At 40.6% G+C, this 23815-nt stretch overlaps 1 protein-coding gene across 1 annotated transcript in view; it reads left to right on the plus strand.

Annotated features, from left to right (window-relative positions):
- The window catches only part of GMPS (guanine monophosphate synthase), a 28203-nt gene extending 4388 nt beyond the window's left edge, over positions 1-23815 (plus strand). Inside the window, exons 2-16 of the mRNA XM_033000043.2 lie at positions 1418-1599; positions 5157-5271; positions 6828-6925; positions 7904-8007; positions 9388-9581; positions 9881-10046; positions 11590-11741; positions 12078-12251; positions 13791-13896; positions 14942-15057; positions 16701-16826; positions 17927-18042; positions 19721-19851; positions 21476-21648; positions 23263-23815. Of these exons, the coding sequence (XP_032855934.2) occupies positions 1418-1599; positions 5157-5271; positions 6828-6925; positions 7904-8007; positions 9388-9581; positions 9881-10046; positions 11590-11741; positions 12078-12251; positions 13791-13896; positions 14942-15057; positions 16701-16826; positions 17927-18042; positions 19721-19851; positions 21476-21648; positions 23263-23364 (2055 nt within the window). The 3' untranslated portion in view covers positions 23365-23815. The remainder of the gene's footprint in view (positions 1-1417; positions 1600-5156; positions 5272-6827; positions 6926-7903; positions 8008-9387; positions 9582-9880; positions 10047-11589; positions 11742-12077; positions 12252-13790; positions 13897-14941; positions 15058-16700; positions 16827-17926; positions 18043-19720; positions 19852-21475; positions 21649-23262) is intronic.

The following is a 23815-nucleotide window of genomic DNA, read 5'->3' on the forward strand; positions in this document are numbered from 1 at the left end:
TAATTTAGATAAAACCTTTTCCAGCTAGTATAAACTTAAGGATAAAATCTCTTCCAGCTAGTGTAAACTTCAGAATTTTCCAGCGTGCTTGCCTTCCTTGATGAATTTGAAGACAGGTACCTGCAGTGTCTCTTGGTAGCTGAGGAAGAAGGCTCAAAGGCAGCCTTTGCTGTGTATTTGTTGGGGAGAATGTGTCCCAGCAGGATGATGCTCTTCTCTGGAATGACCCGTGGCTGAAAAGGGGGTGATGCAGGCTGCCCCAGCGTCCTTCGGAGCCTGAGCAGCAATGGTGGGAACCTGCTGTGAGCCCTGGGTCGAAGGATGTGTTGCCTGCTACAGACATGCAGAACAGCTCCAACATGCCATAATTAAAACCTGAAACGGTCGTAAGCTTCACAATGTGTTTTGAGGCAGTGTTTGCCTAAGTAAAACCCTTTCTGGTTTTTCCTTCATCAAACTACATTGGCAAGGGAACAGTGTAAGCCTTAAGTTCAGGGGGAAGCACCCCCAAAGTAAGCAATCTCTTTAAGCAGCAGAGTTTTTTCTGCATGAATTTCTTGGTGTCTTACAGTGCAATTGTGTTCACGTTCTTCCTTGAGGATCCTCCGATAAGGACACTTCCACATAATAGCTGCCTCTTTTCACAATTGCTTTTGAAAAAAGAAAAAACTTGTCCTTGCGTTTTCTAGCCTTCTTTCAGATTTAGCTGAAGTTGTCCAACCAATTCGAATGTGACAGTGTCAGACAGAACCGTTGCTTTGTTCCAATATGCAATCTGCTTGAATGCTGCATTCAAAAGTTGTTTTGGGTTTTTTTAAAATCACTTAGCAGAGACATTTGTTCTCAATTTTTCCTTTTTATTCTCTCCAGGAGGTAATGTCAAGTGAAAGTTCAGCATATGAGGTAGTGTGGTGGGGAAAAACATTTTTCTTCTGACATTGTGTTGTCCTGTTTTGCTTGAGAAAAAGGCACATGCTCTTAATTATCACGGGGTATGCTGGGTTTTATATGGAACTGTAAAATGGAAAAAGTTGGAGTGGCTGTAGTGGAGAACAGGGCATAATGGCGGCTTATTTATGGAAAGCTCTGCCTTCATTAGCTTATTAACATTTATTTTTTTTCTTCCCTGATCTGTGCCACATTTGTTTTTGGGGATGGGGATGTCATGTTTGTGTAGCTGCTTGGGAGGGATGTGCTGTGTTACTGCATAGCCCCTTTATCTTGACAGTGCATCCCTGGGTCCTTAGAAACTTGAGGAATTTTTCCACTTCGAAGGTTCTTGGCTAGTCTTTACTGTTTTAACCATAAATTAACGTACAGGCAGGCTTTGCAGATGTTAGTTCTTTGGGAGATTTGGCTTAAAGCCCGCGGTCTGCAGCGTGTCACCGCAAGGCGCTGACGTGCGTGCCGTTCGCAGCCGGAGAACGCCGGCGCGGAGCTCAAGGATGGGCAGCACCGCTACGAGGGAGCCGTCGTCATACTCGATGCCGGAGCGCAGTACGGGAAAGTCATAGACCGTCGGGTGCGCGAGCTGTTCGTCCAGTCCGAGATCTTCCCCTTGGAAACGCCAGCCTTTGCCATCAGAGAACAAGGGTTCCGGTAGGTCCTTTCCCGCGGTCCCTCTGCCTGCACGCTCTGCTTGTCCTCTCCTGCCGGCGGGTGCTGGCGGCAGTGCCTGGGGTTTTACGTGCAATAGCTTTCGTTGTAACCACGTCAGTGGTTGCATCTTGAGCTTATCCACAGCAACACCCGAGTTCTGCGGGGGGACACTTGTCCAGCAGTATCAATTTTGTGTGTTTGCTCCTGAATGTCATTTTAATCATTTCCATTTATAATTGTAATCAAATAGGTTGCATTTTAAGTATGTATCTGCAAGAATTTAGTTTTACCTGTTAAACTAGGGTAGCTGTTGATCAAGAAAACAAGCTTGTGAGTTTCTAAAAAATATTTTCTTAGTTTGTTGTTTTTTTTGTTTTGTTTTGTTTTTTTAAATAACTTTAACTTCAGTACTGATGGTATTATGGTAAATCATGCCAACCTGTTTCTGGGAAGCAACTGAAAAAAACTAACTGAAACTACCACTCATTGTTTGCAGCAAGAAAAAGGTCTCTCAGTTTAGTACTTTTTATTTTTCTTGTTTTATTAGGCTTACCAGGGTGTGCTTCTCTTCTGTGTGGGGAAAATAAATACCCTGAAGTCTATAAATCGTCAAAGACCTTACTTGTCAGTTCGGTACAAATCTAGAAATACGTTGCATGTGTGCTTCTCGGTTGTGCCTTACAGCAGATAAGACAGTGCTTTGCTGCAGACTTGCATTTTTCTAATCAATGATAATTAGTGAACCAGTAAACAGTATGTTTTAGTAAGTCAAATAGGAACTTATTGATCTCTTCTGAAAACACAGAGAACAGAAAACGCAGGAACTGCTGGATCTGTCGGGTAGCGGTGAAGAATTTCTCTTTCAGGAGTGTTCCAAAAAATAATTTCTTGTCAGATCTTGTTTATAATCCTCCAACAATCAAGTCTTTAAAAGATGGACATGCCTAATTCCTGCTTTAAGAAGATTTCCTGCGTCTCCTGTGCGCTGGGTTTGAGGTGTGGGTCGTACTAATGATGTTTTGTCTCAGGCCTGCTCTGAGATCGATGCAGGTTTGTAGCGGGAAGACTTTATCCCCTTTTCTTTTTACAGTTCAGTGTTCTTCAGGGTCTCATGCGTAGACCTGTTGAACTTGTAATTCCAAATAATTGCTTTCTGAAATGTGGCAAAACCTCTTCATTCACAAGGTCACTTTCCAAGGTTAAGGTTAGTGGTTTCAGGTTATCGGTTACCGGGACTGGTCAATAAGCTTTGTGTCCACAGCCTCAGTCAATCATTTGCATCCAGGAAAGCTCAGCAAACACTGACGCCAGCCCTTGGGTGCCTTTATTCAGTGCCCATGAGTTTGTGGCTTTACTGCAAGCTTTTGATACATATATTCCACATATCATGGGAACAGTCAGGTTTCCAGGTTGCAGCTCGTGCGCTGAGTGGGCCGAGGAGCTCTGCTTTGGTCTGTGCTAAGCTTTGAGACAGGCAGCAAGATTGAACAATTGGTATTTACGTGCTGTGTTTAAAAAGCCAGCTCCTCCATTTTCATAGTTTCAGAACAATCTCTAGTGACAAGTTCCATCTAAATACGACATAAAGGTGAGCAGTTCCCGCAAGACCCTGGGCCTGGGCTGAGGAGGTGCCACAGTCGGGGGCTCCGCCGGCGTTGGGCTGAATTCTGGCACGGAGCTCTGGTGTAAGCCCTGAAGTTGGGGTGTCAATGCATGCATTTTACTCGTGGTATTTTTATGCTGTTCCTGATGTGCCTTTAATCCCCTGCAAATAGGCTTTCCAAAGCTAGGTCAGGTTGTTTTGGAAGTGGTTTAAGGTAAGTAAAACAGAAGAATGTATATTCGTACCAACACAAGAAGGTAGGTAAGAAATTACATGGTGTTGCAGTAAAACCTTAAAAATCTACGTCCCGTGCTGGTTTTAATGGCTCCTGGACAGCTGAGAAGATGCAGGTTCCTCTCTCACCCTCAGCTCATTTTTTTCTTTAGTACTTGGGCACATTGGCTAACCTTCCTGTATTCTGTAGGATTTTAGTCGGTACGGAAAAAAGCAGATTTTTAAGACTCTACTTTTTGAATAGAACAACATATAGCGGTTTTGACATCTTGGAAGAATGTTCAATTTGTAGGTGTGGCTGTATTTCCTTTCATGAATATTAAATGGTGTTCTGTGCATATGGCACCAATGCAAATGTTTCTGTACGTGGAGTTGGAGAAGCAATATTACCACCGGGCATTAAGAGTTTTCAGGCTCTTTCTAGCAGGGTCTGAGTTCAGGGAATTCAGCAGGTCTCCAACTTGGACAGAAGTGCCTGTATGTGTACAGCAGGTCCTAGTCAGCAGGATTGTTTGGTGTAAAGCTACACCTATGTCAGCTGTATGCTTATTCCAAAGCTCGCTTGTCCATCCCAACACACACCAAGAAATAAATGCTGCCTCTTCCAGCTTGCACACTGCCGTTCTTTGGCTCCAAGGGGTGCCCCCAGCCAGCCCCCCGCCTCGTCCTCTGCGTTGGAGAGAGGAGCCCGGGCTGGGGGAGGCAGAGGTGGGCTGCAGGAGAGAGCTAGCCATGCCTTGGGGGAGCAAGTACCCTGCCTGACTGCAGCTGAGAGGTGGCATTCGGTACGTGGGCTTGTTACTGCATCAGTATTTCTGCTGGTGATAAAGGTGGTGCAAGCACACTGCCCATTTCTGCTGCTTAAAACCAGAAAAATGCTACTTTGTCAGTACCTGCATGACAAACGCTCTGAGTAATGCTAGAAGAAAGCTTTATTAGATGCCTTTAAACCCGTGTGTGCAGCTTCTCTCTCGTGCCATTTTGCATTTCTTGCTCTGAATAATGAATTTGATGTTCTCTGTGAAACAAACAGTACATGAGTCCAAGGTCTGGTACACCCGTATTCGATCCTGGGTGGAGGCCAAAAAGCATTGCTCAACTGGCTGGTACTTCTGTAGTTCACAATTTTCCCAATCATCATGGTTTGCAAAGGTCTCTCTTCCCCTTTGAAAAGATTTAATTTTCTGTTATAATGTAAAGTATTAACTGCAAACCACAAATGCTTGTATGTATTGGACTTTTGATTCACAGCCTGTGGCTAATGTCATCTCACTTTGTAATCAGGGTGGATTAAAGGACGTTTTTTCAGCAGCTCCAGAAATTATGGAGTCTGTTTTCTGAATTCAGCTCCCCTCCAGATGGCACCGACATCATGAAGTATATATATCTTAATGCTAATACTCTGCATTTGATCCTAGCCATCTTGCTTCTCTCATAGTTGACACTTGGCTATGAGGAATTTAGAATACAGTCACTTTTAAAGATGGTCTATATTTGACTTTTGTTTAAACTGATGAAATGCCTCTCTAGTAAGCTGCTGATTTTGACAGCTGTAGCGTAGCAAAGTTAAGCTATATGTTGGGGTATCTGTTAAAATTTATATTAGAATCCATAGAGTTCTAAGGCTATTATTTGCCAATGTCAGTGTTGAAAGCATATAAAGAGATTTTTAGATAAACTGTATATTTGAGCTAAAGTTTTCTTTATCTTTCGTCTGCAGAGCTATCATTATATCTGGAGGACCAAACTCTGTGTATGCAGAAGATGCACCATGGTTCGACCCTGCAATATTTACAATAGGAAAACCGGTTCTTGGAATCTGCTACGGCATGCAGGTGCAGTTGAGAGATATGTTTATCTACAGCCGTCTTCTAGGCCTCATTTCTGATACTAACTGAAGATGAACTGCTAAAGGACCTGCTTTTCAAATATAAGCAGTATGCCGTGTATGCAAAAGATATTTTTAAAGTGCTAATTGATAACCTGGGCATACTGTGGATTCTCCTCTTGGCTCTGCCATATCAAAAGCATAAATGGTTTCTCTTTGCTTAACTGCTGTGAATAGTTCCACACTGCCTTTTTTTGTCACAATAGAGGTAACCTGGCAGTCATTAACTAATTCTCTCTAGTTGGTGTTGGAAAACATGAACCTCATGTGAACAAGTGAAATAGTTTTTCCCTTCGGTTTTCAAGCACGGAATGTTTCTAGCGTAATTCGTAAGCGTGCTTAAACCTTCCTGCCAACAAAACACTCATTTACCTTGGGACCAAGAGGTGATCCTGCAGTGATCTGGTAGATCCAAGCTGAGTGAAGAAACAAACTTCCAAGGAGACAAAGAATGGATTAGATGTGTGACTTCTGCTTGTGCATCTTATTTTTTTCCAGGGTTAGTTATTAAACCTTCAGAGGTGCTGAATAATGGCTGGGAAAACTCCTTTAGAAAGGCTGGTAATTGACGGAAACAATGTTGGCACTCCCTGTTCTAAAGGGAAATGTGTGTTATATTAAAATGTGCCTTAAAATGCCGAGCAAATTGAAAACCACATTAGCTAGCCGCATGCAGGGGTGTTCCTTAAGGCTGACTTAATGTAAATTAATCAAGTATGTGTATTAATGCACTACTACATTATAAAAGTTTGAAATCAGTCAAGCGCAGTAAGTATAATAACAAACCAGTTCAAAAATGAAGCCTTAAGTCTCTGAAAAGTAAAGTATCTGGAAGGTGAAACGCGAAGTTGCCAGTTACATTTGCAAGGAAAAAGTCTTTATTTTGAGACTTCTGAAATCTGAAATATAGATACCCAACTCTGAACACCAAGGTGAGGTTTTAGAAAGAAAAAAACCTGGTTGAGAATTTTACTACTCTGATACAGGAAGGATTATTAAGAGTCACAAAAATAACACTAAGGGAATAGACTCAAGTTTTTAACTGGTTCACCAGAGCTGAGGAGCCAGATTCTGAGAAGTTCAAGCCTATTGGAGGGCCCTTAACTAAAGAATACATAAATCAGAATTTTGTTCAGCAGCTTAACTCTTTGTATGGTGACTGGCCTCAGCCACTCAGCTGATTTGCAGAGCGGCTGTTTATAAGTGCAAGCGGATGCACACTACTGAATGTGCATTATTTTGCATGTTAATTTGTCGTGTGCGGCAGCGGTCCCCAGCTATGCTGACAGAAGGCTGGTGGAAGGGAGCAAACCCAATGCAGGACAGTGATTCCATTTTGAAGAAAATTCTTACAATTTTGTAAAACAATGTATTAAGTGAGTGCAATCATGAAAAACTAGATTGGTATGCATTGGAGGGCTGTTGTCAGTCGTAGGCAGACTGAGGCATAAGGTGGTACTAGATTGTGTGGTGCTTTTTCATGTAGTATTTTTGTTTTGACAGATGATGAATAAGGTATTTGGAGGTACGGTGCATAAGAAGAGTGTTAGAGAAGACGGAGTGTTCAGCATTACCCTGGATAACACATGTTCGCTGTTCAGGTGCATAGACATTTTAAGTTATCAAAACAATATCAGAAATACCAGTCTGGAAATTGGTGTCTGGGTGAGAGGGAGGCTTGTATTAAAGAAGATAGTGAAATTGCACCCATGCTTGTCTGTGATTTCTAATAAAACTTTTACAGCTGTGTTCATGAGTAAGCAAGTTACTCATTTAAACAAAGCCTTAGGCATAATTTCTCAACTGCATCTAGAAATTCAGGTGGATTTGCTTGGGATACTGTGTAAACCCCTTATTTCAAAGTAGAACGTCTTTATTGAGATACCAGAAAGTGTGCCACAGCATGAGAGCCTTTGTGTTCAGCTCTCGTCATCTCCTGCTGCGCAGTGCATTACTCTTGTATTAGTTGGCACCCATCCGTTTTTTGAAAGGTAATAGACAGTCTGAAACCATTCGTTTTCTACCTTCCTTTAAAATTGCTTTGTGATGTTTTAGAAAACCAGAATTACGTTTCTTGGTAGTTTGTCAATGCCTCTCACGTTCTTCGTAGTAGTTCTAATAGTTAACTCATACCTAGAGTTCCAGTGTTATTAACTTTCCCCTGCAGGGCTACAGGAGAACTTCATACCCTACCTAAAGTCTGAGGTGCCCAAATTGTCCTGAAAATGCTTAGTTTTGACCAAGGAAACTTCATTGAAATAAAAAGCAGGACTCCAAGTATCCTGACTGGCTCTAGATGGCTCTACGTGTCCAACAGGATACTTCAATATCGATGTGTTTACAAAACCCTGCCTTTCTGAATTAAGATAAATTACCTCTTGCGTGAAGGATGTATTGCACAAGAACATCTCGGAGATGCAGAGAGCTGTTTCTGGGAAGAAAATCCTGCATATGTATCAAATGGGCCTGGTCAATCGAGATGTGCTTTTATTGAGGTCCTTAAGGGCTTTTCTTCTAAATGCAGGTAGTTAGGTCTTTGTTCTATTTTTAACTGATTCTAGTTTTTAATCGTTGTTTAGGGGCCTTCAGAAGGAAGAGCTTGTGCTCCTCACTCACGGAGATAGCGTGGATAAAGTAGCTGATGGGTTCAAAGTGGTTGCACAGTCTGGGAACATTATAGCAGGTATTTGTTTTATACTGAAATTGTCTTTTGATAGTATTCATTAAAGGAAAAAATACGGCAGACAGTACCAAATGGGAACAGTCTATCTGTGATATTTAATTGCCAAGTGAGTGAATTGTTTTTAACAATTTCTGGTATTCGTCTGCTTGCATGTTGTGCTGTCCTGATAATAGAGACAAATAGGCATGAAAGTGAACGGTCTTGTTTTTAAACTGGTGATTTAAGGAAAATGTAACTTTATTTTTCCAGATAATTTCAACATACGCATGTATTGTTTCTCTTTGAAATAAAATATTGTGTGCCCTTAAGGCAGGGGAGAGGAAGACATGTACTGTAGTGCGCAGTGTAAGCGGTGTTTGGGTTTTGCACTGTAACAGTACAAGTCGTGGGATCACAGAATCCCCGGTTGGAAGGGACCTCAAGGATCAGCTGGCCCAACCTTTCTTGGCAAAGCCCGGTCTTTAAAAAATAAGATACTGCTCTTAAATCAGACAGGTAACTAGAGGAAAAACTGACTTTTTAAAAAACCAAAAGATGTTTTGTTATGGAAAGATTCTTTCCAAGCTACTGTTAAGATGAGATGGAGCATGCGTTATATTCTGGCTTGCTTTTGAAACGATCTGGAACTCATGCCTACTCAGATCACTCTAGAAATCATTTTGCTGTGTGAAGTTTGCTGCATCCAGTGTGCAAGCTCCACCAGAGCTCCGATACCTTCGAGCCCGCTTTATGGAGGCATTAGGAGCAGAGCTGTACCTTTCCAATCCGATACCCTTCCCTGTGCTGTTTGCCCTGGGCTCTTTCCTGTGGCTCCCTGTGCGTAAGCAAGCGCAGCAGTGCTGGTAAGAGGGCAGCCAGGCTTCCAGCAGAGACCGAAAATGCGGTGATACAGCATCCCTGGGAGGCAGGTCAGAGGAATTGGGCAGTTTCTCTGCTGTTTTGTTAACCCCGGTCTGACCAACTCTTTCTTGGTGCAAGTGCAGTGTTGTGATCTACTCAGAGTAACCCTCCCGAGACTTTTGGGGAGGAGGACAGTGGTGCTCACAAACGTCACCGTGGGCTGCCTGCAGGCTTGTGGGAGGTATCCTGTGGCGAGGGGAGAATTCATGTTAATTGATTTCCTGTTTTCACAGTGGTTCTCCTAGGATGTCTGCGTGTTTTCCCTGGTTTCTGAGGGATTGTGTGTTCTGGATATGTAACGGTATCCTTGTTCCAAATGGTAGCCAGAATCTTTCGTTTTGATTGGTGATTTGTGCAAAAATGTGGCAGAATAAATCATTCAAAAAGCGTATGCTTGACTTTGGGTATGCATTTCACTTCCTCTTTTTTTTTTTTTTTTTTTTTTTTTCCCATCGTGCTTGTTTCTTTGCACCAATGAAGGCATAGCAAATGAATCTAAAAAACTGTATGGAGCACAGTTCCACCCTGAAGTTAGCCTCACGGTGAATGGGAAAATGATCCTGAAGAATTTTCTCTATGATATTGCGGGATGCAGTGGTACCTTTACAGTGGAAAACAGAGAACTTCAGTGCATTCAAGATATCAAGGAGAAAGTGGGCTCATCAAAAGTCCTGGTAAGTAGCTGAGTTGAAGTTGAAAGATTATTTGCAAAAGCCTGACAGAAACACTGACACAGTTACTGAGGTTAATTTGAAAAATGCAGAATTGTCATGATTTGTGTGATACATTAAACACATTTTAGAAATTTTGCGCAATTGGATCGAAGCACTGTTTGACTTTTTTCTTTCTTCCAAATCTGTAAGTCTGTTCTCATCCTCCCAGTTGTATTTGAATTATTTGTTAACGCTTTCCCTGTAGACAGCTGACCAAATTTTGTTTTGTTTTTTTTTTTTCCTTTTTTCCTCCTCCCTAGGTTTTACTCAGTGGTGGTGTGGACTCAACAGTGTGTACTGCTCTCCTGAACCGAGCTTTAAACCGAGATCAGGTCATAGCTGTACACATAGATAATGGATTTATGCGCAAGAGAGAGAGTCAGTCCGTGGAGGAGGCACTCAAAAAACTTGGGATTCAAGTTAAAGGTACCATAATTTTGTTCAGTGTGCCTGATACCACTGATGATGTGGCCAGTCTCTCCTAAAATGTATGTTCAGTGTCTTGTTTCATTGGTTTGAATTGATATTCGCAGTTCTTAGACTTTACGTACCAGAGCAGAGTTGCTGATTTGGAACCACCCGGGCTTACTCACAGACTTTCAGACCTGAAATATTAATCCTTACTTATTTGATCGGCGCGTACAGTGAACTGACCCATCTCTTCAGTTGTTGAGATCCGGTGTCTGCTGTTGGGGCACAGCAAAGCAGTGGATATGCGCCTCAGTCACTTTTCGGCCGATGGTTGAGCAATCCTTTTCAGCTGCTGCAAAACTCATTGGACTGCAGTTTTCTTCAGTAGCTTGGTTAACAGTCCTCCACTGGGGCTTGCTTTCTTGTTCTGAATCTCTTCCTTTTTAAACTGAGCTCATTTAGGTGACTGAACGCTATTACGGTGAAAATTTAGTTTTTCAAGCTGCTTTTTTCACTCTCCTGGCTCCTAAACAGGTTCATTTTAGTTGTTTTTGGAGTAGCTTGTTGAGAAGCAATGTGTTATGAGAGAGAGGAAGGTACCTTGTCATGGCTGGTGAGAAGGTTTAGAGTTTCTTGGTACTCGAAGTATGAGGAGCTCAGAGAAGACAGATCGTGTACGTTTGAGTTGCGCAAACAGCGAGAGCTGCTTTACACTGCCTGGCTAATTTATTTCACAAGCACTGCCCGCCTGTTCCTGGGGCTGTGCGTAAGTACCAGTGGCAAGTGACTCTTGTGTTCTGGTCAGGAGGCACAGCACTAGGTGAGCAATCCCTCCTGCCAGCCAGACGGTGTGAAACCGTGCGGGGAGCTTGCACGTTAGCGCCTTGCATGTTGGGCCGCAGTATCCCGCTGCAGCAAAGTCTAAGCTTTGTTCTACATGCCTTTTTTTTTTTTTTATTTTATTTTATTGTTTGTTTTTTTAGTTGAAAAAATCTGTCTTATTCTTGCACTCTGTAGACCAATAAACTTGGACTCTGGCAGGCTGCCAGAGTAACAAATTAAGGGAATCCCTTTACTGGAAATGCTCCTTCTGTAGGTCATGGAGTTCAGTGCTGGTAAAAGATGCCGAAGAGCCTCCTAGCTGATCTCTGCTTTGAGAGCCTCTCTAAATTAAGAGGCATAATGTACCATGAGTAAGTAGTGCATCATTTAATTTGGGTTGCAGAAAGGCCTTGGGGAAATACCATCCTGTAAACTATTTAAATAAAGCAAGTAAATTATAATCTAAGAGGGGAAGCAAGAACTCAACTTTCACATGGTTGCCTAGCCTCATAATACGGAAAAAAATGCCCTCTAGAGTAGGTTAATAAGAGAAATAAAATGGTTTTGTTACAATTAATTCTTGAGGTATTGAACAGCCTTATTTAATGCAGTTAAATAGTCAAAGGACTGGAATGATTTTTATTTTTTTAAAGCAATAGAATGAAACTTATTTTTTTGCAACCTTGCATAAAAATCGTTACTGTTTTTGCCAAAAAATTCCTGTAATTTTATGCAGTGGTGAATGCAGCTCATTCATTCTATAATGGTACAACAACTCTGCCCATCTCGGATGAGGACAGAACTCCACGCAAAAGAATTAGCAAGACCTTGAATATGACTACAAGTCCTGAAGAAAAAAGAAAAATTATTGGTGACACCTTTGTTAAGGTAATGTTTATAATTTTTTTGTTGGCTGGTGTGTTTGTTTTTTTGTGGCTTTGTTTGTTTGTTTTAAATGATATCTAGATAAATCTTTTATGTCAGACTGTTTCATTCTAAAGCACCGTGCACTCAGTGGCATCACTGGTCTTAAGTTGTGGATGACCTAAGCAGCCACTGATACGTTACTGTACACCTAAAACTTTTGGCAGTTGCTCAGTGGTCACCACATGGTTCACAAGCATTGTACCAGATCCACCATCACATTGAGATATGTCCTCCTTTAGACCTTTGACAGTCAAAATGTAGATCTTAACACTTTTCTTTTTTCTCTCCATCTTATAGATTGCCAATGAAGTTATCGGAGAGATGAATCTGAAACCTGAAGAGGTTTTTCTTGCTCAGGGTACCCTCAGACCTGATCTCATTGAAAGTGCTTCCCTTGTTGCAAGTGGCAAAGCTGAAGTCATCAAAACTCATCATAATGACACGGAGCTGATTCGAAAGTTAAGAGAAGAGGTAAATGAAAATGAGGATACAGATGTGAAAGTATCAAAAATGAACAACTGTTTTGCTGGTATGACTGTCCCATGCTGATGGGACCCTATTCTGATGAAGCCCTTTAGTTTCTGTTGTAATATCTTGCACTTTATTACACTTCCTTCTAGTTGCTGCGCTTCCAAAGTAGTCAAAATTGTTTGAATATTGTCCAGCATTGGATACTAAGGAAGCTGTCAACAGATTGAAGGTGGATTCATTCAGCGTGAATAATGGTTTTCTCATCTGCAAGCTGAAAGCTGTTTCCTCACTCTTTTACTTTATAGCCCTTAAAACAAATCTGCATCCTAGTAAGGCAGCAGAGCAATACCACATGCCTTTAGCAGGAGAGTAGTTCAGGACTCCTCAGACAAGTTTATTCTGGTTCATCTGGAATTCATGGTGTAATGGGTCACTTATTCCTTCTGTTGTATCTTGTTGTGAACACTAGTCAGTGGATAACCTTTAGGCACCAAAGGTCCAGATCTGGCACATCGTGGACGTAGCAGTGCTTTAGTGAAAAGATAATCAGCTCCTGTTGAGGGAGAGGGCCAAAACTCTCCTTCTCTTGAACCTCTAGTAACATTCAGCACTGCAGGCATAGTATTCTCTCCCTTGAGAGAGTGTGAGAATAATGTGTTTATCCCTAGATTTCAACCCATTTAATTCCTTCAGGTACCTACAGGGATGAGTTCTTCCTGTTCTTACACAGCTGCTGCATCACGTTCCTGGTAACCTGGCCGGCTGTCTGCCTGCAGTACGCTGCTGGCACACCATCTGTTTGCCAGTAGTCAATTTTAGGAACCCCCCCAGTCTTTCTGAAATGGCCCAACGTGGACAACTATGGATGACAGCCAGGAGGTTGAAGATGGTACGAACACAGGAGGTTGAACTGTCTGAAGATAAGCAGCCCAAGTCCTGTCCCTTTGATTGCACTCCCAGTTGGTCTATTTAGTCCAAAGTCCAGAAAAGCTTTTTGAATACATTTCTCATGCAGAGCTCTTAACTATTAGCATATGAAGTAAGTGTGGGAGACTGCCCTGTTTTGCCTTTTCTGACATTAGAATGGTAAGTTCTCCAACCGTATTATAAAATAAGAAAGAATCAGCACATGACACATCACATAATAACCCTGTTGGAAGGTACTCGGTTATTAGGAAGTGCCCCATAGAGAAAGTAATCGTGGCCGACTCACACTTCTAATACTGTACAAAATATTTTCAGTGCTTTTGGATTGGTTTGAACATCTAGGGAAGAGAAGGAAGGTCCGAACTACTGAAGGCAGTCAGAGCAGGCTTGACCTCGAGCTATTGATACTTCTGGCACAAACTTAAACTTCCTTGTCCTGCAACTGTTTTTACAAAGCCCACATTCACACATACTTTTCTTTCCAGTGTTTATGCAAGTGTTGGCAGCTGATGCTGTGAAAAGCAGGCCAGTTTGACTGCCATAACCTGAACATTTGAGGCATTTTGTTGGAATATGTAAGCTGGGATGTAAATTGCTTTTTCTCTTTTTAAGGGTAAAGTAATAGAACCACTGAAAGACTTTCACAAAGATGAAGTACGAGTGCTAGGGAGAGAACTTGGTCTTCCTGAAGAGCTGGTTTCAAGGCATCCCTTTCCAGGTATGAGGGTTGGTCTGTGCTACTTAGAGAAGGACTATGGATCACATCAGTATTACTTAGAATATACTTAACCTGTGGAACAGATTTATGTTGGAGCATAAAACTTCACCTCTAAACAGGAAAAAAATTGATGGATTTATGAGTTTTTACTTAAGCAGGATCTTCTTTCAGGGAAAGAGCATTTAAGAGTAGCTTTATTATGTATAATGATTAAAAGTTTTATAATAGAGTTTGCTTTTAGCTGCATTTGTTTCCTTTTAGTTGTATAAGCCAAAGCAAGAATTATCATTGAAGTGTAGCTGAATGGTGCCTGAGCTGTCAAACGTCTCTTACTTGAAATAATGGCCTATATCTGCCTGCCTTTAAGGGGCATTTGCTGTTTTGAAAATGATTGCATGGGGAATAACAACAGTTCTCCACCAGAAAACATCAAAGTTGCATATAATACCGCAAAGTCGATGTCCTTTTCAAAGGGGTATGCTTTTCTGTCCGTGTGTTTTAAAAGTTGTCCTGCAGGGTGTGTAGTGATCCCTGGCAGAGCGCGTAGTTGTGCCAGTGCCCCAGCATCACCTGAAATGCAAGAAGCTGTCTTCAGACGTTTCCAGGAAATTACGCGTGCTTTTATATTAAGTAGCTAAAAGGTCAAAAAGCCGTCAGGGGTCTGGAAACACAGTGGAGACCCAGCTGTATGTTAGAAGCAGCTCTTTGATCCCGGTTGCCTAGCGAAGGGAAGGAGGAGGTTCCTGTTGGCTTTGGCTTGCCACCTACCACACTTCATCACCGCTAACTGCTGCTCTAAACAACCAGCCAATTTAAGGTGTAGGTAAACAGTGCTTGAAGGTACCGAACAGAAATACTGTTCCAGAATAAACTGCTTGTGTATTTTATGTCTTGTAGGGTGCTAAGCCAATTGAAGTATAGGTACAGTGACAGAGCATACTGTGCTCAATGACTGACCTGTTGTTCCAGGTGCTGTCACATTTTTTTAGATGAAAGTCAGCTTTCCTGTTATTTAGTATAATGCTTTTTCAACCTTGTGTTGCAGGTCCCGGTCTAGCAATCAGAGTGATATGTGCTGAAGAGCCTTATGTGTGCAAAGACTTTCCTGAAACAAACAACATTTTGAAAATAGTTGCAGATTTTTCTGCAAGTGTTAAGAAGGTAACGAAATTGCTAAATTCTAATATGTGTAAAAGTAGTATGATCATTCTGTAGTGGCCTGCAATAAGGTTTAAGCTGCTAAAAGTTTAAACCCGGTTTTTCTGCTCTTCAAGGAATAATGCATTCCAGTACAATTTACTTGAAGCCATTCAGTATATGTTAAAGAATTTTACCAGACTCTGGGTTTCTCTAGGTTTGCTTTATTAACAACTCGGAGTTGGGCCCATCACCTCAGTGAGTTGCGGAGGATAGCTCAGAAACGTCCTCTATATATACAACTCTACTTAACATTAGGCAACTGATAATTGTCAAAAGCTGTTTGAGGGTTCATGGGAGAACACCAAGGTTTTCTGTTCTTCAGTGGTTTCAAAAGTCCAATATATCTTCCTGTCTCAGTTGGTTCTTTCCGTCTCGTCTCAGCTCCCCTTCTGAAGTTAGTGGTCATAGGCAGAAAGTTCTTTGGTCACCATAGTCACTTGTCTTCTTAGACATCAAAGATCACCTTTGAACTTCTGAGAATTATTCAAGTTATTCTGTTAATTCCCAGTTGGTCTATGTCTAGTCCAAAATAGCTAACTTTTCAATATTACCTGTCCTAAAAGTTAATTACTTACTCTCCTCTATTCTCATGCCTTAAAACCAAGATGCATGATTCTTTTTCTGTTGATTCAGCTGGACTGAGTTTAAGTCAGCCATGGTAAGGACTATACATGGGACAAATGAGCAGCTTGTGCGTATTATTTTATAGAACACCTGCATTCTATTCATCATATCTAAAACAATTTCTTGCCATTAACTGTATGTGAATAAATTCAAAATCAATGAGGCTTCAGGCCTAGCTACCTGTTTCAGTATAGTACAGTAGAGTTTTTCACACCACGACTGGTGCAAGTGTTAAACAATTTTTGGAAAAGGTGTGTTTATATACTTTTCAAACAGTAAATAAGTTTTTGTTTAACTAAACTTTGTGCAGATGAGGGTTCCTGGAGATTTTTTCCCTCCCTGGAAGAATTGTAACTTTCAAGATTTGCATGCCCTAATGTCTAAATTAAAGTGCAGGAGCAATGAATTAGTGCTTGCCAGATGTCCTGGACAGAAACCTGAAGTTTTTAATCAACAGTGTTTAAGTTCTCAATTTCTTAACTGTTATGGCCTTCATGATTACTGTAAGCTCCTTTTGAACTAACTGCAGGCGGCTCGAAAGTTGTTACTAGAGGCCTGCTCCAAGTCTAAGTCCTAAGTTTAAATTTACTTCTCAGACACTGAAGGGGAGCATCTCCTTGAAAACCTGTTGAGTTGTAGTGTGGCGTAACAGGATGTTACTTTGTTCTATATCTGAAATAAACAACAAAAATGAAAAGTATAGCTTGTGAAAGAGAGAACGAGCATAGGAAAAGAGCTTCACCTGCAGCCTTCGAGAGCTTCAGCTTAAACTGCATGCAGTCCAGTCAAATAAAACTGCTTTTGCTAATATTTAGTTGTTAAATGAAAAGTATTCTTTAAAAAATTCCAAGGATTAAATGTGGACGAAATTTAAGCAAACAGCTAATTAAATAAGAATTTTATTTGCATTGTATAAGCTCTGTTTGAGTGCTTAGGGCCTTTATTTAATTAAAATTTTATTTTTCTGCACCATTGCACAGCCACATACCTTGCTGCAGAGGGTCAAAGCGTGTACAAGTGAAGAAGACCAGGAGAAGCTGATGCAGATTACAAGCCTACATTCACTGAATGCCTTCTTGTTACCAATCAAAACTGTGGGAGTGCAGGTACGTGGATTCATTCCAGGGCGATTCTGAATGCTGCTTCCTAGCAGTGTGGCAAGATGCAGTGAAGCATAATAATTGCTGCTTTGAGATTGAAAATAAAGGGCTTGACTCAAGATAATATTCAAATGTCATTTGTCAGTGCTGGTGTAGTGCAAAGGTGTCAAGTCATTTGAATAGACACTTGAGTAAACGCCAAGTATTGTATTTGAGGATATCCTTAAGGTTGACTCATGCTGGTCACTTACAGCCAGTTTCTTCATGACTTCATTGTTTTGTAGACCTCTGCTGCAACCCTGTTGCCCCCTCTTAAGGTTCAAGAGTCCTAGACTTGGTCAAAAAACCCCCCTGCTTCCTACATTTGAACATGCTTGCTGCTCTTGCCTATGCTTTTTGTAATTGTAGCGTATCTTCCTCCTTGTCAGGGAAGGCACCAGAGCAGTGCAGGCTGCTCAGGATATGGGAACGTTTGAGTCTGTGCAGTGGCATCATGTTTTCTTTCACTCCTTTGCTAATGCCACTGGAATTTTTGTGGGCTGTCCTTAGTATTTGGTTTGTATTTCTGTCACCAAACACTTAGCTGGCATTCTCAAGGACTGGTGTGCAGTAACTTGGAAGATTTCTTCACTGGGTAGTCATATCTGTAAAGTACCTTTCTTTGCTTTATCAGTATTGAATTACATCTTTTATTACTGGCTGCTTAATCTTGTGTGTCTCTTCTGTAACTCCGTTCAGTCAGCTTTTCTTAGTATTTTCAGTAGCAGTATCATCCGCAGATTTCTACACTTCATCACAGGCTTTCTTCAGATGATGCAGTCAAAATAACAATACGCAGTCAATCCCTGTGTTCAGGTCACCTTCTATGAATCTTTCCATTCTGAAAATTTTCCTTTTATAAGCTCTTGTTAGCTCACAACACAAATACAGTTCTATATTTTCTCATTCACTTGGTACCTCTTAGCATATTGATTTCACCAGCTTAGTGTCTGCTAAATGTTGACATAAAGTATGGTCCTGTAACCTACGGGATGAATGGCAAAGTACTGTGACCTATTTTGGCAGACAAACTTCATGTTCTTTTTTTTTTTTTATATAATTTACAGGGTGACTGTCGTTCATATAGCTATGTTTGTGGGATCTCTAGTAAAGATGCTCCTCACTGGGAGTCTCTTATGTTTCTTGCCAGGCTCATACCACGCATGTGCCACAACATAAACAGGTAAGCATTTTGAATTATCTTTATTTCTAATAATCTTATTAATGTATGGAATGTTAGCATGCACAATCATTCTCCTGTTTAATCTATGGTAGAATTTTTTTGTATGTGGGACAAGTGTATCATATAGAGGTTACAAATACGCAATAAATCAAAACATAGGCTTATTTCTGGAATGACTAGCTTGAAAAAGAAACTGATAACCTATCTCCTATTTTTTTTTTTAAGCACTTGATTAGACAACATGCAATGTAACATATGCAAAATCTGGTTTGAAAGATTCCACGCCTGCTGATGAGTTGTAGTGTTGTGCAGTACTTTTTTGCCTTATGTCAAAAAGGGAATTTACGTGGGACTGTCAGTTCTAATGGCACATAGGAAAGCTCCAAAGCTGGGCAGTTTAATCTTAATTGAGCTCTCTTGTGAATATGCATTTTCTAGCTACTTGATTCCATAACTTTTCTAGCAGCTGAAGTTGCTTAGACATTAAATCAGTTCTGGAGAATGCAGACTGCCTGGCTGTAGACTTTCTGATGAAACTGCTTATAATTGCTTATATCAAAACGTAATTTTGTCACATAAGTGACACCTAGTGAAAGAGAGATTCTTAAAGGCGAGATCTTGAATTGCAAGGTGGTACTTTAAATGCAGAGGGAACTACAGAAGGCATAAAATCAGGATTGTGTGTGCAATTTCAAAGTATGTGCTGAATTTACAGCATTGCTGCTGTCTTCAAGCTCTTTTGGATTTAATACTACCCTCCTTAATATACCACATCTCTGGGAGTTCTGCTGTACCAGGGTATGTTTTCAGAATCTTTCATTGCTGTTTATGGGGACACTGAAGCTGGCAGTTTGAGGAGTGCACTGAAATAGTTGCTTTTCTGCCCAGCTATGCTTGCAGATTTTGTATTACAAACAAAAATACAGAATGTAAAGCTTGCGTACTTTTCTGCTTTGGATTTTAGACAAGTGTTCTTGGGTTGTATCTACAAACTCAAAGAACTTGTGTGAATACATCCTAGTAAATCCCTTTGCGAGGCCAGTCAGACAATATTACACTTTGCTTTTTGTTCTGCAACATATAAAACACATTGATTGAAATTTAAAAGATAAAGCTGATGTGACTGGTTGGAATTTAGAATATACTTTATTAAAAATGTAGTTATGTAGATTTTATAAATAGCGGTGTTAGTGCCCTGTGCTGAAAACATAGCTATCCCTTAACAATAAGGTTTACTATTTAATAATATTTTTCAGTGGTTTTCTATTGGGAGAGAAGATAGAAATTGTAAGCACTTAAGTAGCTTTCTTAGAATAATCTTCTCAATTTTACGTTGTTGTCAGTAAAGTTAAAACACCCTTTGTGATACCACTGAGTTGGTATTTCTGTTCTTTTTTCAAAGGATTATTATTTTAAGTAATGTTATGGCTCTTGCTAGTCTCTAGCAAACTAAAATAAATTCGTATGACTTCCAAAGCTAGTGTGCATGTTGAGTTTGTAGAATGTGTGCATAAGCTTCTATTAAGCTCTAGTTAGTAGGTAAGGAACAGAACCAAACCTTACACTTTTTCCCTAGTTTTATTTTCTCACTGCAATACTGAAGATGCAGTCTTCAGGCAATCTGTTTTATTCTGGGTACGCACAGTGTGTTTTTTCTACCACCCTGCTTGTTTTCCAGGGTGGTGTACGTGTTCGGTCCACCGGTCAAAGAACCTCCTACAGATGTCACCCCCACTTTCCTGACAACAGGAGTCCTCAGCACTTTACGTCAAGCTGATTTTGAGGCTCACAATATTCTCAGGGAGTCTGGTAGGTACTTGGCCTCATCCCATGGGTTAGAATCTTGTTTCAAGATCCCTGCAACCCTAACTGGGTATAGTTACAGCGATGCTGTCAAAATCTATGAGCTTCTCCAATATCTCCAAAAAAGTGATAAATTAATGGGGTGACAGGCAAGAGCTTTTTCTGAAAGTTGAAGCTGATAGTTAGAGGACAGGGATTGCTGGCCTTTCTGCTAGCAGAATTAATTTTAGGGGATTTGGGGGGATTGAGGCTTGCCTCTGGCACGTCACGAAGCTCAGAGGTGTGGTGCTTCACTGCAGTGCAAACTTCTGCAAAAAGTACTGTTAACCAGCTGAAAGTCAACCAGATTACTTCTCTTTGCTGATTTCAGTCATCAGTATTTACCTGAAGTAAATAAACTGTATAAAGAAACTTGAGGTAGTTTCTAAGTCATGTTTATTTGTGGAAAGAAGAGAGCCCAAATACAAAGTTTCTAGTGGTCATGATGTTCACTACTTTAGTGGTTTCATATTTCTTGAAGTAAAAGCTGTATTTGTAAACCCAACCACTTCAGGCTAGCAGACAGTAATACTTCAATGTCTTAACATCCAGGGAGCGTGCGGCACCCTGTGATACGGTTCACGGGCAGCGTCTGGGAATATAGTTGTTCTGAGGCTCAGTTATTTTCATTTTTTTAAAAACTTTAATTACAGTTGAAGATGTGATATGTGTGGGAATCAGTTCATCAGACTTGCCTGCATTTTGTATAAATCAAGTTACAAAGGATGTCTATTTTTGAGAATACATATTCTGTTAGCAAGGCTGTCTTACCATAGTTTGTACAAAAACAGCCTCAAAAGGCTGAGGATAACACTGTCAATTGTGTTTGTAAAACTGTAGATGTGTCTCGCTAACTTTTGGTGACACATGGCTTTGTGTGAATGAATCACTCCCAAAAATAAGACTTGAGTTTTTTAGTGAAAAAGACTCCTTGTACCGGTAGCTCAAGCCGGTGCAAGCGGAGGGTGAGAGCCTGCATCAGTGTTAGACTGGCTGCAGCCTGCCACGCACCTGGATCTCAAACTTTTAGATCATTTAAACAGTGAAGTTAGGGGGTCTGGGTATTGGCTTTCAGAAGGGCATATTTAAAAAAAAAAAAAAAATCCACGAAAATAACCCCACAGAAGCGAGAGATGATTGTGTGGAGTTACCTATTAGCCACTGGCAACAAGGACACTTAAGAGAAGACCTTTCTCTTAAATATGTCAAAGACAGAGATATTTGTGAAGGGCTCGTTATTGGGCTTGATGGGGGGGATGGACAAAACCTCTTGGTTTTGTTATGTGGGAAGGGAAGTCAGTGTTAAATCGCATTCACAGCAAATTACAGGGATAAGGGAGATCAGCTGGTTTTGTTCTGCGTGCCTGCAAACGCTGAAGATCGTGTCAAGTGGCAGTTTGAGTAGTTTGAGTGCCCGCGCCACCGAGGGTGGCGATCTGGGGGGTGGTAGCGGTCGGGAAAAGAGGCCAGAGGATGGAAATGTAGCTCTTAGTGCGTAGTTTGAAGTGAACGTGGGAAATGCTCTAAAACCTTCTATCACGCTTGTGCCTTTAAACCAAATTAATGCCCTTTGTGCTACTGTTTTCTGAAGGTTATGCCGGAAAAATTAGCCAGATGCCAATAATACTGACACCGTTGCATTTTGATCGGGACCCCCTACAGAAACAGCCTTCCTGTCAAAGATCTGTGGTTATTCGAACTTTTATTACAAGTGATTTTATGACTGGTATTGCAGCAACTCCTGGTAATGAGGTTCCAGAAGAGGTAATACAGGTTTTCGAGTTCCTTTTCAACGTGAGCTAGTATTGTAGATGACTCACTTTGACTTTCTTCCCTCTCTCTTGATTGCTTGCTTTGACTTTGGTTTTGTTGCGATTTTTTTTTTTTTTTTTTTGTCTCTTTCATAGTATTCGTTAGGAAGAATATGGTGATTTTGGGGGGAAAAAACTGTAACAAAATGAGAAGCTGGCAAATGGGTATGACAAACTTAAAGGTTTTCTGGCAGAGTTGAGCCAAAATACCATCAACTAAAAATGAAAGAATACCCTAGGCATTCCTGGGATTGTGAAATTAATTTTTTGTATCAGTAATTGCAAATGTCCAGACTTACAGAGTTGTTCTTGATTTACCAGTTCTGATTTTACTGGAACCTGCTTTCTATTTTGCCCATTAAAATGATTTAGGAGCCAAGTTCAGGCCTATCTTTCTGGGAAACTTTATCCATGTCCAGTTTCAAGTACTTTGTCTCTCTGGGAATGCAGAGTAGATGAAGAACAGGACTGACTTTTTTTTTTTTTTTTAAACATACTTTAAAAGCATAAAGGCATTGTTTAGTAATTGTATGTAACTGAAGCCTTCTACTTTAAGGCAGCCTCTGTCCATTTAAAAAGAAACAATTCAACGTTCAGTTACTGTGTAAACTATTCCGTTATATAAAATGAAGATTCATTTGACCTTGAAGTTTGTGTCTAAAAAAAGAAACAAAATCACCACAGAAATCACACCCAAACAAAAAAAGCCCCTCATTCTTCAAAATGTAAAATAGTCGCTTTAAGGCTAGGTAATAAGGTGGTAAGAAAACAGTAGAGATCGTGGAAGATACCTGTATTTATGGGGAAAATATTTGATGAAAAATGTTCTGTGTTTTTCCATGGAGAGCAATGGATTGTTTAATTTATGCCTGCACTATAAAACAGCATGTCATGGAAGTGGCAGCCTTGTGAACTCTGGGATTTTTAAGGAAGCTGAACTTCTAAGGATCAGCAAATTCTCATCTCAAATACTTTTTCTAACATGAATTGATTGTAAACTCTGGAGAATAACTCTCAGTGGAAACTCTTTCCTTTGGATCTCTTCCTGGTTTTTTGTTTGGTTGGTTTGGCTTTTTTTTACCTTTAGAGCTCCCTTTTGTTTTGAAAGGGGCTTCACTCCAGCTGTTGCTTTGTGTTTGGTGGTTCAGCTGCAGATGATGGTCTGAGAAAAGTCTGAAAACGATTGATAGTAACACATAACTCCATATGTTCCTGCTGAACTTTCACGAAATGGTTTTGAAGCTGAAGAGCTGCTGCCTTGAGGGAAGTGTGTTGTGATTGACACCCTGGTTTATTATCAGTGCCAAAAATCAGCGAGTTCCAAATGTAACTGCAAATACCATGAAGCTAGAGGGTTTATTTAAGTTGATTTTATTTTGTAATTGGTGGTAATATGCTAATAGCTATAGGTTCTTTCTCTCTTGTCTGTAACAGAATTAGTGTGAACAAAGTTTTCCATTTTTAAAACTTTTCTCGGATAGTTTTCATCAAGTTTGTTTTACATGCTTCCTTCTCATGTTTTTTTTTTTCCTTTTTTTTTTTTTTTTCCCCCCCCCCTCCACAATAGGTTGTGTTAAAAATGGTGGCGGAGATTAAGAAGATTCCTGGCATTTCTCGGGTGATGTATGACTTGACATCAAAGCCACCAGGAACTACGGAGTGGGAGTAATTAACTTTTTTCTATTAAAGTACTGTGTGCAGTTGAAATCATATCAGAAACCATTCCCAGTGTTGACATGCAGTACTGTGAAAGAGTGACTGGAGCTGCTACATCGCATCAGATTCCTCTCCTGGAGCGTAAACCTGCAGTTAAGAGCTATGCTGGGGATAATAACTAAGTGGGGCTGAGGATTTGTACGGGTAAATAATCATGGCAGCATTGCCGGTGCGCAGACAGATTCCGACTGCTTTCGCCTTCGTCTTACCGATTCTTCTGTTTTCACGTGTTTTATTGTTAAACGTAATTTCAGTGTCTCTTTGTTTTTGTACACTGTGTAAGGAAGAGACAGTTTATTTACTTCTACCAAAAGCATTGTTACAGCCTAAAAATGTAAAATGAGTTCTTTGTGACCAACCGCTTTTGAACGGATTTATTATAAATAAATATTTTGCCAAATGGA

The sequence above is a fragment of the Tyto alba genome, unplaced genomic scaffold (assembly GCF_018691265.1).
Source record: "Tyto alba isolate M040663 unplaced genomic scaffold, T.alba_DEE_v4.0 Super-Scaffold_10, whole genome shotgun sequence".
Taxonomy (NCBI): domain Eukaryota; kingdom Metazoa; phylum Chordata; class Aves; order Strigiformes; family Tytonidae; genus Tyto; species Tyto alba.